Genomic DNA, 17,416 nt, shown 5'->3' on the forward strand with positions numbered 1-17,416 from the left:
CTCTGTCCCTGCCCCCCCCACCTCTCCTCTCATTCTTGATGGGCAATTTGCTAGTCTGTTAGAAAAACTTTTAGTGGTGTAAAATGATATGGTAATTCTCAATTACCATATCATTTAACCATTCAGACCATTTCAGGCTGGACATAAGGACATAAGGAAGAACTTCTTTACAGTCTGAGCCCCCAAGAACTGGAACAGACTGCAAGGTGCAAGCACCTACTCTGGATTTTCTCAGAGTCAGTCGGACATTTATCTTGCTGAGATCCTGTGACCCCAGCTGACTTCTTGCCCCTGGGGCAGGGAGCTGGACTCAATGATCTTCCGAGGTCCCTTCTGGCCCTAATGTCTATGAAAATCAAGACATTACCTTATCAAAAGGAAATTACATTAAATATGTTGAAACAATACAGTGTAAAATGTGAAACCTTCTATTTGTTTAAAAAAAAGAACATCCTAAATCTTCTCAGTTTTGTCTTTACAAATATGAAAGGCTGTAGAATCATGGTTTCATTTGTTTAACTTCTTTCTCTGATTTGATGTGCTTCTTAAGCATTTAATATCATTCTTCTCCTCCATTTTGAACAGGTATAATAGAGACTGCTGATCGGCTGGACCATGAGACAACTTCACATTATTGGCTAACTGTTTATGCAGCAGACCAAGGCATTGTGCCTCTGTCGTCTTTCATTGAAATCTACATAGAAGTTGGGGATGTTAACGATAATGCTCCTCAGACAACTGAACCTGTTTATTACCCCGAAGTAATGGAAAATTCACCTAAGGATGTATCTGTCATTCAGATTGAAGCATATGATCCAGATTCCAGCTCTAATGAAAAGTTAACTTACAAGATTACTAGCGGAAACCCCCAAGGATTCTTTTCAATAAATCCCAAAACCGGTAGGTATTAAACATATAATGTTATGTGAACAGTGTATCTATGAATTTATTCTCCTGCATAAATGGACAATATTAATGTTTTTTAAACTATGGGGAGGCTATTTTATTGTAGTATTACATTCACACTTTTGCCACAATTGCAGAGAAAACAAGGTACTTTGATCTTAAATTTATTAAGCACAATTTATTTCAGTATGATAATAATATAATTTGCATGTAGTCTGTGCTGTGCCTGTTTTTTCTACTTCAGGTTTCTGTTTGTAGACAAATAGAGTAGGATTGCTTGTGAATTGCTTGCTCAGAGGCATAGTTTTATTCAAATCTATCTGAACTATTTGATGACTGATTATTCCCCAGTGTAGCGGAGCACTAGGGTGCTCGCTACTAGTGATGGCGATGCAGGCTTAGCTGCCAATCAGTAGGGCAGCACAGTCGGGGGTTGCCTAAGCAACAGATTGGGTCAGCTGACCAGGAGGGGACAGGACTTGGCCTTTATAACCAAACAGGCCAAGACCAGACTTAGTTCCCCTCTGGCAGCCCAAGGAGCAGGAGCTCTGCTGCCGTAGAGCAGAGCTGAGTGGACCAGAGTTAAGCAGAGCAGCCAGAGCGCTCCAGCATTCGTATAATGATGAGAGGGGGTGAAGAGAACCCTGGCAGAGAGGTGAGGGAGCGCCTAGGTGGCGCACAGTTTAGGTTATAGCCGGGCGGCTTCTTTTGGGTTGTAGACGGTTGGCTCGGGGCTTTATGTTGCTAGTTTGTTATCATTACACCGGAGGACCGGGTGAGGCTGTAGGGGTGTGAGGAGGCCTCATTAGGAGCTCCCCAGTAAGGTGGGGGGTGCTCCCAGCACGGTAAAGAGCGCTGCGTTTCGGGGTGGCCCGACCCCAACCGCAGTAGGGGTGGCTATTGGGATAATTAGCGCGGTAGAGAGCACTGTGTTTTGGGGTGTCCTGACCCCAACCCCAGTGGGGGTGACTATCGGGATAATTAGCGCGGTAGAGCGCGTTGCGTGTGGGGGTGTCCCGACCCCAGTGGGGGTGGCTAGCGGTATAATTTCAGGGGAGTTACCCAAGAGTGTGGGGGTTCCTGGTGACCCCGGCCCTGCGGGGCGGTATTTTATGAGGCCCCAGTGCGGGCGAGTAGCGCGAGGAGCGTGGGACAGGCCCCAGAGAGGGTGAGTAGCATGAGAACCGCAAGACAGGCCCCAGAGGGGGCATGAGACCCCAGTGAGGGGAACTTACTGCGGGAGGCGGGTGATGAAACCCCAGCAGGGTAGCACCCCGTGGGGAAGCACGCGATGACCACAGAGAAGCCCAGTCGGGGCGAAAACATGGGGAGCGCAGAGACAAACCCTATGGTGGGGGGGGGACCTGCGGTGACTGTGGTGAGACAGACCCTAGTGGGGAACTACCTATCTGGGAGAAGCCCCAGCAGGGGCAAATTTATTGAGGAGCCCAGCAGGGCGAGTGTATAGACAAGCCCAGAGGGGCGAGCTTAGCGAGGAACTTAAAGGAGCAAGCATAGTGAGCCAGCCTGAGTGGGCTAGCGAATACAAGGGAACCGGTAAGAGGGCGCAAGTTGCGTGACAAGCTCGGGAGCACCAGTAAGGGCTCTGGTTGCATGACAAGCCCAGGGGCGTTAGCCAGGACGCCGGTTGAGTGACAAGGCCAGAGTGTCTGTGGGAGGCACCAGTTGTGTGGCAAGCCCAAGAGCACCAGTCAGGGCGCAGAGAGTAAACTGACCAATCAATGTCCGGTACATCTGCGAGGCTTGGGGCATGCTAAAGGGGAGGTTGGAGGCACGCATAGCCCATAAGGCTGGGGCGCACCGGGTCATCCCTCATAGGATAGTGACCAGGACGAACAGAGCACCGTGTCATAGGGAACAGTAAAGCAGCCTCCCTTAAAAGATATATAACACCAAGACGTGGTGGGTGAGACTGAGGGTGCTAAACAGTTAACTTGGCATGGTAGGGGGCGCTAGGGAGATCACGGCCGCTCCTAGGGCCTGCTCTGTGACGCCCAGGATAAGAGGATCGTTATCTGGCACAGAATTTGTGAACGATAAGCTGCTGAATGGGATATTTTGAGTGTGAAAACAATACAGTTCTAGTTCAGGATTATTCCTAAAACACAGAAGTATTGATGTTTCTAACAAAAAACCTCAGATTAAAAAAACAGTGACCTTTTAATATTATGAACTAGAAATCCTGAATTGTTTGTAGGGATAGAAAAACAGGAAGAAAGACATAGATATTGTAATTGTTTTTTATTGAAGCTGTACAATGGATTTAAAACAGCAAAAAGGTCACTCACCATTATTTGCTTGCGGACAAATGTGGAAACTGCTCTTCTCCATATGTAGTATGGGATTAGCACCTTAGAGACTTAAGCAGACAGACAGGAACTTTCATAGACAACAACTTACTTCATCAGATGCTTTACTTGTTAAACTTTGTTCCAGGAAGTAGTACCAATTCTGACCCATGACTGTGGCTGTCCTTTTAATTGTATATTGTTGCTCTGCATTGTGGAGGGATATACAAGTGCTATATAGGGCTGTGCAAAATGGCAATGTTTCGTTTACATTTCAGATTTACCATTTTGAAGAGACAGTGTTTCGTTTAGCTCTTTGAAGCACTTTTCTGTTCACTGAAACTGTTTCACTGTTTTGACGCGTTTTGGCGTTTTGCCCATAGACTATAATGGGGAATCACAAAAATGCCTATAACATTGTCATTTTTTGCCTGATTTGGATGAAAACAGCAGGGATGGTACCCCCTTCTGAGGCCATGAAGCCTGTCAAGTTTCAAGAAGATAGGTGCAGGGGTTTCTGGGAAACAGCACCTCAGACTGTTCAGAGCAAAACTCATGACATGCAAGTATAGCCAGCTATACATGTGGATATCAGAGCAGTCCTTCCCCACTCTTTCCCTTCTCTCTCCTTAGTTTGTATTTCCCTGCAAGCCCGGCTTTGAAACTCGAAACTCTTTGAAATTTTCGAAATATTATGAGTGCCCTCATTTCGTTTCAAATCTGTTTTGAAGCCTTGTGTTTCATTTCAGTTTTGGTATTTTGTGCTTGAAATACCTTTGAAATGAAACATCTGTCAAAATTTTTTAGTGCTACATTGAGGTTGCATAAAGGACTGAGGATGTAGATGACCAGAAATGTCTTCTCAGGACCCAGAGTGGTACAAGTGCACCTTGACTTCTCTCATTCCCTCCTTGGCCTCTTCAGTGAAGCTATTTTTGTTAATGTGGAACAGTGACTTCACTCTCCAACCTTACAAAGAGGAGGGGAATTAATTCTTGATCTATGTTACTTTCCACCCCTTGCCCTTCAGTCAGGGAGTCACTGAAGGCTTAAAGGACCAGCGTGTAGGCAAAAACTATATTACTCAGGAAGCTTTAATATGCACATGAAGTGTTGATTTCAGAGTTAATAGCTGTCCTACCTTTTTATCCTTAGTTGCAGATATAGAGGACATCTGGCAGTAAAACCAGCAAGAGGCATAAATCAAACAAATGCGTTGTATTACTGAACATTTGATCATTTCTCAATTCTACGTTGCCCCTCTTCCTTGTCACTCACTTTTCCCCCTCTCCATCCATGTGTTCTTTCCATCACAAACACATGTGATCACTTCGCTTCTGCTTTTTTTTATATCCTGTTTTCTTTTGTCTTTTATCTTTTGTCTCCTTTTCTCCCTTCTCTGTTTCCTGTTTGTCTCTATTCTTGTTTGCTACTGCTTTACTTCTCTTTTGTCACAACTCATCTGCCTCTTTTTGCTCCCTTTTCTTCTTATTTGGCATGAGGATAGCCAGAGGGGAGAATAAGGGGTGTCTTTAAGTCTTCAGGCATCATTTGTGTCATAGTGGGTATTAGTATGCAAGACTCATTCTTCTAGTCCCACTCACTACTAAATGACACTGCCTTTAATATATGGTAGGGTTTACTAGCTGTTGGGTGAAGCAGTTCAGCTACAGGTGTCTTGTAGAGAGAAAGCTTTGGCAGTCAGATCATGATATAATAATAGGTATTGAACTTGAAAGTACTAAGGATTTGTGTATAGGGGACTCTGTCCTGCTTTTATTGTAGCAGCTACACCTCAGAAATCGGTAATGTGATATGGAGCATTTGAATGCACAGGAAAAAGCAACTCAAAACTTTAAGCTACTTAGAATTGAAAATGTAAATGCATTTACTCATTCTGCAAAAAGTTCAGAAGAGTCTTTCAAAGTCTATAAATGTACATGTCTTAACAACAATAAAATGTTGATTAAGTCTTAACTGGCGCTAGGAGTCTTAACTGGGGATAAGAAAGAGTCGATCCATTGTTTGGAATTGTTGTTATTTCTGCTTTATAGTCAAAAGTGTCAAGTATATAGGAGAGGGGAAGACAAGGGAGGGGAAGGATGTGATTTTTGCCTTGAAGCTTTCTTCATTATTAGGCTATAGTAGACTTGGTGCTGAGTATCACCAGTGAGGGTTAAGTGGTCTGGTCTTTATATTTTAAATCCCCACAGTGGTGAGGAGGACTTCATAAGTATCCAAAATGGCTCTACTGGGATGTGTTTGGTTTAAAACTACCGATCTGTACTGGATACAGACTCATTAAATAAGGTGGACCAAAAAATGCAACTTCAAAACCATTACCTTCCAAGTGTCCTTTCTGCCTATTGCAAATCAAATACAGTTATTTTGATTAGCCTTTATTTAGGGCTAAAGCTTTTTCAAGTATGTTTAGAATGTTGAGCATGTTTTAAAAAATCACTTGAAAGAGATGCTAATTATTGTTATAGCTATCGCATAGAGTACAAAGTGCAGTTTACACCACTATGCAATAGTGGTCGCATGCATTTTAATAAAAAAAGGGTTGAATTATGCCTGAGTAAAATCCTTATTTATGAGTGAGATAACCTGTCCTACCAACCTGCACCCAATTGCGTAAAGCAGATGTGGAATTAAAATATTGCAGGACTCGCTGCAAAACTAAAACCTGATGCTGTTTTAAACAGTGGATAATTGGCAGTCTAGTGATTTAGTACCTTTGCAAAGAAATACCACAAAATAACAATAGAATCATAGACAAGTAGGACTCAAAGGTACCTTAGGAAGTCCAAGCCCCTGCTCAGGCAGAACCATCTAGGTTTAAAACATTCCAGACAAGAATTTGTCTAACGTGCTCTTAAAATTCCGAGAGATTCCATAACCTCTCTGAGTTGCCTGGTCCAATGCGTAACTACTTTTATAGTGAGAAAATTCTTTCTAATACCCAAACCGAATTTCTCTTGTTCCAGTGTAAGTGTATTTTAAATACTTAAATGTGCAAACATATTTTAACGTTTGAGCCCAGTGCAAGGGACCTTGTAGAGTGCAGGAAGATGGCCCCATTTGCCCTTTTCTGTTTCATAGTGTCATGGATGCTTGTAGAGCCTGTGGTAATAAAAATAATAAATAAGGGTAATCTAGATGAGAGCTATCCAGCTCACAGCTGGTGGCCCCCTGCAGCCCAAAAAGGGTTAACCAGCCCCCAGGCTGTCACCCTGCCGCTCACATGTGCAATATGGTGTGGGAGAAGGGGGCTGCATATGTTGTGCAGCAGAGAGTGGGAGTTCACCTGCAGAGGAACAGTCTGGGGGTCTGTGATACCTGCAGGGTGCAGCCCTTGGCTATTTAGAAGTTGGAGAGCCCTGCTCTAGATTGAAAACTGCTCTGTGTTCTTTGCTAGTAGCTAGTCTGTATGAAGCAATTTGTGAGGCCACAGCTGGAGTACCGTGTCCAGTTTGGGCACCGCACTTCAAGAAGGATGTGGATAAGCTTGAGAGGGTACAAAGAAGGGCCACTCATATGTGATTAAGGGCATGGAGGTTAGGCCCTATAGGGAGTGACTTCAGGAACTGAGCCTGTTGAGTCTGAGTAAAGAAGGCTGATAGGTGACTTGATGCTCACCCCTGCTGTAGGGGTCTATCAAGACCTAGGGGAGCAACTCTTCAGGAAGGCACCTCAAGGGAGGACAAGGACCAGTGGGCATAAACGAACAAAGGGTAAATTCAGGCTGGACATAAGAAAAAACTTTTCTCTGTAAGGGTCACCAGAATCTGGAACACACTCCCAGCAGAAGTGGTGCAGTCACTTTCCTTAGAGGTGTTCAAGATGAGGCTGGACAAGCACCTTTGAGTTCATCTGAGCCCAATAACTTCCTGCCCATGGCAGGTGACCAGACTTGATGAACTTACAGGTCTCTTCTGGTTTTATGATTCTATTAAATGTGACTTTTAAAATAATTCTGCTAACATTTTTTAGTTTTATACATAGAAATGCTGTAAATAAGAAAGCTTAGCACATTTCTACATCACATGCCAATTTTTTTTTATCACCTCTACTCGAAGTATATATCTGGTCTTTGATAAAATTCATGATTTTTTTTTTTTTAACCTTGGAATTCACTTGTAACAAAGAAGACTGCTGCACGGGCAAGCCGGCAAGAACAAGAATGGCAATCATAAGTTTATTAGCAACAAAAAATGTGAGAGATTAATTGTACAACATTCAGGGTCAGTGAATATAGGCAGTAGGGCAACATGCATAGAGCAACATGCATTTGGATATGCATTTAATCTGTGGTTTTGATCTGTGAATCTGTCAGTATGAAAGGGCGCTCTGTTCTGTTTCTTTGCAGAAATGGATTTGGGCTATGTGTGGCCTAAATTAATCAGAATTGTGGGGTTCTAAGCCATTTTACAGTTTTTGGAAAGGAGGAATTTCAAGAGGTGACATTTCATAGGCACAGACTGGAGGCTTCATTAAAACAATACATTTATTTGAGATTCAGAGAAATGCATAAAAATAAAAAGAAGCAATGCTACTTTTAGAAAATCATACAGCTAATTCTCTATAGGCAAAAACCCTATCTAATGACACATGGCTAAATAAAAGATCCACAAAAGTGAATCAATGGTCCTGACTCTCTGTTCCATCCTTGGCCTGTCACTCAGTCTGTCCATAAAATGACTATAATATCTGTCTGTAATGTAGATGTGCACTCTAGACTATAAAGAGTTGCTTCTTTTTAAAGTGCTACAGATTTTACCTAAGGGTTATTGTGAATGGCTACATTTGTAATTTTATTTATTTTATTAAATTTTAGCTTATATTTGAGTAGGAATGTTTGAAATATGGGAGTTAGAAGTAAACAGCATTAGTTATATTTATAAACCAGGTATAGAAACTGTACAGTGAGTCCTGTACTGAAATACTTAAATATACTGAAATATACCAAAAATTCTAACGTATGTTTTATGTGCATATATGTTTTATCCATTTACAAGTAATTCTGTGCAACAACTAATGTTATACTTTGGATGATCATCTAAAATGTTGTTCACTAGTCCTAATTTAGGATAGCAGTCATCTGATTAATTTTACCAGGAAGTATGAATTAAACTCCTGATTTATGTCCTAAAAGTGAAAGATAATCAGTTGAATGATATAAGTGTTTCCACCCCCTTTCAGTGTTCTCTTGTGTACTTCCATATATCCTTTTTGGTGAGAATTCTAAAGAGAATATAAAGACCAGACATTGCTTTTAAAATAAGCACAGTTCCTTCAACTGAAATCCTGCAGTTGCAGGATACTATTTTTCTATTATTGCTTCCTGTAATTTGTAATTTTGTTCTATTCCTGTTCTTTCTTGTGAGATTGCAAACTCCATGTGAAATTGGAAGAAAGGCATTGAGCTTTAACTGACTAAGTAATAATGGCTCAGCAAGTTGCATGTAAGCCACTTGAATTCAAGTGGTGAAGAGTGTTGTTAATTACTTTAGGACTAGAGCCATTAAGTTGCAGTCCACAAACAAAAGGGATTGACTGAGTCCCTGCAGGGCTGCCTCTGAATCTACCCTTCATATGGATATGTTAGTTCTGCAATGCTATGGTAGAAAAGAGAGTCTCTATTAAATATTTCAGGCTGTTATAAGTAAAAGTGAGATCTGAAAGGATGTTGTGTTAAGATGTCTGAAAAAGCAGCATGTACTATCTGCCCTTATTGGCAGGCTTTGGCTTGGGAGGGTAGGGACAACAGTGGTTAGGATCATTTCCCATAATACTGAGCATGGGGTTGGAATCCTTTTCAGCTGTTAAGGACAGGGAAAGGCTCCTTACATTCTACTCTTCAATAGTGTGTCCCTCTATTAATCCCAGAAATTGTCCTTTATACTTTTAAATAAAGTTCATTTTTGCCATATCAGTATGCCTATTTTTCCTCTTTCCCTGGGACTCCTGCCTCATTCATTGCAACAAATGGATAGTGTTTGAGGAAGGAATCAGGTTTATTTAGCGAATGAAAACATTTAGATGCCTGTAGATGTGCTCTGACATGTTTTAATTGGATTTCATTAATTGGGTCTGCTGGAGCATTTTCATTAGAATTCAGCGATGTGCCCCATTGTCATATGTATTAAGTGTCCTGCATTTCAGAATGGCTGCAGGGGTGCTTTAACTAAAACTTATCAAATGAGCGTTAGTTAAAGTGCCTCCATGGCCATTTTGAAACATGGGATGCTTAATACACAAGATGGTGAGACATTTTAATTGGAACAGGTCTCTGGGAACTGCTCTTTTTTAATTCCCCCTGGCCCCCCAGAACCCAGTTGCCCATAGAAGTCATGCCTCAGTTGAAGATGCTGGGAGGCATATAGTGAATGAGGCAGGATATTAGAGGAAGAGAAAAAATTGTCTTCAGGTTTGGAAGATTGAATGCCCCTTTAGAGAACTGGATTCTATTCTTGCCTGTCCACAGAACTTGTGTGTGTTGTTTAGAAAGTCAATTAACCCAAGGTTTTCAGAGGTTGTCACTAATTATGCATATCTTCTTTTCTGGGTGCCCAGCATGAAACACCTGGGGGCCTGGCTTTCAGAAGAGTTGAGTGCTCACAACTTCAAGTGAGGTTGATTAGAGTTGTGCTTTTAATATGTAACACCAAATGAAAATGCTTAGTGGTTTGGAAAAACAAATCAGACCTGGTTTTTGAAGCTGGACCCTGAAAATTAGACATTTGACAGCCTTAATCTCTTTGTACTTCATTTCTTCAGCTGTAAAATGGGCATCACAGTGTTACCTGATTTCCTCTGGATGTTATGATTATAAATATAAATGTTTGATATTTATGAAATAGTTGTTGTGATGAGAGTGCCATGGAAATGCCACTTTGGACATGAATTACGTACTGAACACAAAATCATTAAAAGGATGTACATTTAAATGTGGCCAGAAGCTACTGACTGAATGTGAAGAACCAAATAAATCTTGAATGGCTGGCTACTGATCTAGTGAACAACATCCATTTTGTGCATGGAACTGTTTATCCTTATGCATATGCACATGTGACCTAAGATAAGGATCTGTAGGCAACCTTCATCCTGGAGTGTCCACTTATTTGTGAGTTCTTGATTTTGCAATCTTAACATTCTTGTATCCATATTTCTTGAGTGGAAGACTGTTTGTTTGTTTGTTTTGCATTCTTAATTCTTCTTCTGCCTATAGTGTGGCAGGTTTGTTATTTCAAGTTATTTCAAGTTTATACCATGCCTCAGGATGTTCAAAAACATAAACTAACAAAGCTGTCCGTTTAAATATTTGAAAGTTAAAGAGATGAATAAAGACATTTTATAAGGTATTTTAATGTAAAACTACAGGATATGACGTTAATAAATAAAAAGCTTGGTGTGTCAGACAGTACAATTTTGGTAACACTTAATGTATTGTTCCTACTGTCAGATTACTAGCCTCTGCTAATAATCCCTGGAGCATTGTGAAATCATAAAATGCTAATAGCTGGTGTATATAATGGCTGATCATCTACCTCACATGCTCATATCAGTTTACAACTGTTACTAAGCTTCAAAGCAGTGCCAGTTTTTTACAGCTGATCTGGAGACTAAATAAAGAGCAATAGGAAATGGGTGCAGCTGCAAACAACTTCCAATAGTTTCCGATAGCACAGGAGAACTGTTTAGGGAGGAAATGAAGGACCAGTGGCTATACAATGGTATAGACTTCATTTTAACAAAGGAAATCTCTATTGTTTAACTACTTGTGGTTTTTCATCCCTGATGCCCCATACTTTAAATCAACTGAAAAATTTGGATATACATTTAGCTACAAATTCTTCAGATGGTGACATGTTTCTTTCCCCTGTTCATTCCTGACACAAAATGTGTAATGTATGTAGTAAACTGCTAGGATCTGTTACTTACTGACATATCTTAGGAGGAAGGAATAAATGAGGCTATGCAGTCATGCTGACTTTGAGCCAAATATTTTAAGGAAACTAATAGGAACAGAATTTTGTCCTTAAATAGCTGCAAAATTACCATCATAGAAGTTGTTACTGCACATACCGACTGGAGCTGAAATATATCTGTGAGTTTAGAGGAAAAAAACATAATTTGGCATAAGAATAGAAAAATTCATAAAAATACTCTCAAGGGTTTGAAAGTCTGTGATGAGACCTATTTTCAGAATTATTTAAAAAATTCAGAAATAATTTTAAATTGGGCATCACTACCGTTCTCCAGTGACAGGCTGGAACAGCCCAGTTCAGGTTGAAGGAAGGACTAGCCCTAAGATCTGGCTGCTGCTGCTGTGGCTTCTGCCACTGCACCTTTCTGCCATCTAGCTGCGGCACAGCATGATGTGGTACGGCCAGCCAAAGCTGCTTACTGCCAAATGCCACTGAAGCCCCCCACTCCTGAGGCCAGATGCAAGAGCTCCATGGGGGAATGTAGTTTGACCCCTGGTTTAAATTGATATTTCTTCTTGCGAGTATAGGATTGCAAAGAATAGCAGGAGGAAGGGAAAGAGGACCGTCCCTCTGCCCATATCTCTTCTAGAATAATTATAAGAATATAGTCAGTATGAGCTACATGGCAGACTGTCTGCATAGCAAGTCTGTGGCATATGGGAAAGCAGGACATCCTTTCCAACCTATTATGCAGAAATAGATATGGTTGGGGACATATGGGAATATGAGACTTTGTTCTGCATACTTGCGTTGAGCTCGACCAAGATATGTGGAAATAGTAATCATAGCATATGGGAGAGAGACAAATATCTTACTGGTATGAGCCACTAGCATATTGCTTTGACCCTGGAGGGAATTGCAGGTTCTCAATGAATAATTCCTTCCCATAATGCTCTTGGTGTATTGCATCTTAAGTGCTGTTCTTGATTTTTATAAGGAAAACAGTCGTTTATAGTTAGTATTACAAAATTTGTTCCTACACAGAAAAGGTTACCAGTCAGAATTTGAATCTAGTGCCAGTTCCAGTTTTTATTTCTATAAATAAAAAATGTAAGACAAACCCAGCAAGAAAGAATGTTTAAGACTATAGTGCTGCTGGAGACTTCTCAGTTAAATCACAGCTCTGTCCCAGAACCAGCTTTGTCATTTCATTGCTTAATTATTTGTTCCTAGAGCTAAAACCATCCGTTCGGTGCTCCTTTACCTTCTAATTTTTCTGTCTTAATCATGAGTGTTATACATGGGAGTATACAGCTGGTGCAGTTAAAATGTACGTTGCCTTTATATCCATATGTAAGATATTATGGGTTGTCACCATTATGTGCCCTTCAACATATAGAGAAACTTTTATATACAAATAAAAAGGTAAAAGAAACCTTTTTAGCATTTGCATAAAAAAAAGATGACTTTTTTATTGTCTTATTTTATTTAAGCCAACATAACTGTGGTAGAAGAGTTTTACTAAGAATGAGTAACAAGCTTGAAGGAGCCGTTGGCTAGGCCCTCCCCCAGCTGCTGCATTCAATGAGTTTATTGCTGGAAGATAACTTGGGTCTTTCTTTTCTCCTTAATGTGACTTGGGTTTATGTTCTACGTGTTTATGGATATAGCAAAAGTGTCCAATTTTTGAGCATGAACAGGGCAACATGTGTTCTAGGGCTTTTGCTGTTAGAAATACTCAGAAGAAAATTTCAGCATCAGGAATGGGCCGAAGTTCCATTACTAAAATGGAGGAACAGGAGTTAATTACGCTTGGTTTTGGAACATCAAAAGAATTTCAAGTTCATTGTAGGGTGATAGACATATTATTGTTGTTCCTTTTTGATTGAACTAGCTTGTCTTAAGACAAATTAGTGATGGAACCTTTAGCTGGGAAACTTTTGGGTTTGTGTGTGTTTAATTTTCTGAGATTTGCACACATGCACACACATCACACAATGACAACTTATGATTTATAGAGAACTAGTGTCCTGAAAGAGTCTGTGAAATTGTGAGAAGTATCTGTGTGTTCTGGACATTATTTTGAACTTCTGCTTCTTCCAACATAAACCAATCCTAACATCAAAGGCTAAAAAGAGAGCTGGGAAGAATCCTATCTTGGAGTTTTGCTATTCTTTCTTTCATTTGATAGCTAGCTTAACTCTTCTTTCATTTGAAAAGATTCAGAGATATTGTGAGGGGTAATTCCAAGGAGATTACAGCATCACTTCTGGATGTCCAGAAAACAAAAATATTTCAAAATACTGTTTTGCACCTCTCATTTTCCAAGAGGTTGGAATGGTGCTCAGATGAAAATAAGGCAGCCTTTCTAAAAGAGAAAGTTAAGCAAGTCAGTTAATTTTCATGCAGTCTAGTTAATATTGTATTCTTACTTCTTTCATTATTCTTGAGGGAAATAACTTTCACTTACTGTTGTGGTTGTGAGAAATGTGTGATGTCCAGGCAAGATCCCTTGCATGTCTGTGATTTTAATATGCATATTTTGAATTTTTTTGTGAACTTTATTTTTCTCTCAATAGTAGAGAGAGAGTTATGTATTATGGTGTTTTTTGTGAAGAGAATCAAGTCTCAAATTACTGCCGTCTTAAACTACAGGAGACCATATTTTGACGTACAGGAGACCAGTCTGTTGAAACTGACAAAGGAAAACGGGCTTTTCCAATTGATAAGTTTTTACTGGAAGCACTTAATGTAACTTTTAATATGTAAAAGAAAACAATGAATTGATTAAAATAAGTAAAGTAGCAGGCTGATTATAAACATTTATCTAATCATGGAGGTCTTAATACTAAGTTTCCATGTTCTACAATCTAAGATTAAGTTTATTTAAAGAAAATGGAAATGAACGACATTCTGTTATTTAAGTGAAATGCAGTCATACTGGCATAGTTTCTCATCTTTTCATTTATAGTGGGTAGTATCTCTTTAAAAATTATTAAACATCTCGGATTAAGCTGGCCTAACTTGCTACTTCATCTTCATTAAAATTAATACATTTTCAGTGTAAGGTATTTATTTGCCCTCTGTTTTCATTTTAAGGGATATTGTGGTAATATTGAATGTGATTTGCTACTGTAATAGAACTACATTTGCATTTATTGTTAACTATGTTATAGACTTTATTTTGCCTTCAGTTTGGCCGGTATAACTCATACTAATAGGTAACAGAGCTTTTGATGGAAGACTTTAATACAACTTCCCTCTGTATTTACATTTGGATTCTGATCGTACTTTCTTTTGTGTGCATGTCCATTCTTATTCCACTGACTTGAGTAGAGTTGCTGTGGATTTCACTGAGTTAACAGAGATCAGAAATCTACTCTTTAAGGTTCATTTTTCAAGGACAGAGTTACAACACTGTAATAGGGCAGAGCACATAAGTGCTGTTTGACTGCCTTGATGTCCTGTCAGGTAACTTTGAAAGTGTTATTTTCCCAATGGGCAGTTCCTTAGTGTAAATAGCAAAATACTGAGACGTTTACATGTTAAACCATACATTTTATATTATTTTGGTTAAAGTTCACGACTGTACTGTAACTGAAGGCTTTCATTACACACAGTTGATTAATAAACTTCTGAAGGTATATTCTAACGATTGGATTGGGATAGCTAGAAGCAGAATTTGGCCTTATCTGTTTCTCACAGAGTTAGCAGGGACTTTGTATGATGGTTTTGTAATTGGCAAAAGGCTGACTTTCTAATCCCAATGTACATTTTTCTTTTTTATGTGCATGTATGTTTTTGGAAGTTCTGTGGGTTCTAGGCCCAGTGGACAAGATTTTTGTTTTATCTTGTTATTTTTCAATAGCTTTCAAATAGTCCTGACATTTTTCTTGTGCTGTAATTGGAGATCCACAGTGAATATTCTAGGAGTATTTGCCTATTTAGATAAAAGTGGTTGATTTATATAAAATGAAATTCCTGACCACAGAAGTAACCAGTATGGACAGTTTGCTCCCTCTGTTTTAAAATTCCCAGAATATTTCTGTCTGAAATGAAACTACCAAATAATAAAGGTAAAATGGGGCAGGCTTAAAGTTCTTAAGCTGTTTGCACAGCAAGATGCAGCCTCCATAACTGCTGGGTCAACAGCAATTTAATGTTGTTGATGGTTTACTTGCATTGATGATCTTTATCAACTCAGTCAATGCAAGGTAAAAAAATCAAATATTCAACTGTTTAGCTATGTTACACGTCATAGCCAGTGTTTTGCAGCTACCCAGAGGTTTAAAGTGACAGAAAAGTTCAGAGTTATATATGTGCTTTTTAAATTTTATTTTAGGAATTCATCACAATCTTTCTTGTTCTATACTTGTTCAAAAATGTTGTGGGAAATTAATCTTGAAATGTAAAAAAAAATGTTTGCAGGAGTTGAACTGACCCTTAAAATCATTCCTTTACTTTTAAATGTTTCTTCATTGCTGAACATGATTTTTGTTACACATTAACAGCCAAAATGATAATTTGAGTAGTATACACTTGTATTAGCAAAAATAATTTTGTTGTTAATATTTTATAGAGAAAAAAATATATACACAGCATAAGAGCTTTTAGTCTTATTGCGGTTAAAAAGGCTGAGCATCTGTACTTCTTTGTCTACTAATCACACTTAAGTTACTTTCAGAAAGAAAACTTTTGATCTCTACTTATTCCTATAGTTCACTTTAAAACATTCCAGTATGTTAACAGTTTTCTGTAGTCTTAGTATTACTTCTGAGGATACAACCAAGCACTTTCCCATAATGATCTGATCATTAAACACAATTTTTTTAAACTTCCTAATACAAAACATTTAGATTTAAACCGTTTATTCACTTGACTATCTTCCAGTGTTTGTATAAAACATTTTTTTGTTTCTAACCCATACATTAATAATCTCTGGCTGGCTGCAGGTCTTCTCTTTACTCCCTGCATGAAATCATTAAAATGATTAATGCCTACTCTGATCAGCAAATTCCAGGTCATTGTAGTTGGACACTGTTGAAATAGTGTGAGGAAGTAGGTCTAAGAGGCACATGCATGGAAATTTGTTTATGGTAGGAGGACTAAGTTCCATGGCTATTGATTAACACTGTGAATGGTGCTCTGAAATATTACATAGTAGATTAAGTACTGACCCTTGATCCAATATGTAGAGTCCTGTGATCTTTCCTGGCAACGCACACAATGTACATAAACAATGTTACTGTATTTTATTGAGTGTCTAATGTCCTGGCACAGGTTGATTACTGAAGGCCAGACTGTTACCTTTGCTGCTTAAAATTCTGTCTTCAGTAGTACTGAGATATCAGTCATTCTTTATTACCTTACTAAGTTATCACAAGATCCATGGAACTGTTCAAAGAACAAGGTTTAACTACAGTAAGAGCTTCAGAAAGTAACAGGCACTAATTCAGCCAAACAGTTAAGCAAGTATTAAGTCCCCTTGAAGCAAGTTGAACTGTGCATAGTTCAAAATATGTGCATATTTAAATGCTCTTTTGAAAGAGATGGACCTATTTAATGCACATATTTAAATTGCATTGCTAGTATCTCTGTGACTGTAGGTACATGCAAAGAAGAGTGTGATAGTTAACCCTGTTAAGGGAGTATGTTTGTCACTGTGAATACCAAAACTATTCAGTTTCCCTCCAGTGTAATGGTTGATTAGACTGATTTTTTTTCTCTTGACTCAACAGCCTGCATTCATCAAGAATGTGCTATAACAACATACTGACCAGTTTAAAATAATCTGTGTCTGACTGCCAAGTGGTGAATGATTTTAAAAGAAATAAATATATTTTCTCTTTCGAAAAGCAAAATCCTGGTATTAATTCCAATTGTTTGAAAACTGGTGGTAGTTAATCCTGTTGCTTTTCATTAACCTATGAACCACCTTTGGTTTTGAAAGCATAGTTTAAAAAACTCCCTTGTGTTTGGTCACAGCATATTTGAATAAGATAAGAAAAAACCTTACCCATTATTTGTTTAATATTCTCCCCCTCCCCCCCAGTAGTCTGTTAACAAGAAGTTGGGGGCAGGGGGAACAGGGCTAAATCAGGGGTAACAGTTGTACTTAATGGAGTTGCGGTAGTAGGAGCAGAGGTCCTATTTTTGTACATGGAATAAGTGAAACGGTTGCTTTGAGCACTGTATTTAGTTCGTCCGTCTACATTTTTTTTTAAAATGATGTTGAAAAATGGGAGACATTTCAGAAAAATGCTGCAAGGG

General features: G+C 39.1%; 1 protein-coding gene across 7 annotated transcripts in view; it reads left to right on the forward strand.

The window, feature by feature from the left end:
- FAT1 (FAT atypical cadherin 1) overlaps positions 1 to 17,416 on the forward strand; it is a 164,239-nt gene that overhangs the window by 57,086 nt on the left and 89,737 nt on the right. For all 7 annotated transcript variants that reach the window (XR_002104264.1, XR_002104265.1, XR_002104266.1 and 4 more), the window contains exon 3: positions 586 to 900. Coding sequence is in view for 4 of the 7 variants with exons in the window: in XM_019552750.1 (XP_019408295.1) it covers positions 586 to 900 (315 nt within the window). In the remaining 3 variants the exon portion in view is untranslated. The remainder of the gene's footprint in view (positions 1 to 585; positions 901 to 17,416) is intronic.

Source organism: Crocodylus porosus, unplaced genomic scaffold (assembly GCF_001723895.1).
Source record: "Crocodylus porosus isolate Cpor-Errol unplaced genomic scaffold, CroPor_comp1, whole genome shotgun sequence".
Classification (NCBI taxonomy): domain Eukaryota; kingdom Metazoa; phylum Chordata; order Crocodylia; family Crocodylidae; genus Crocodylus; species Crocodylus porosus.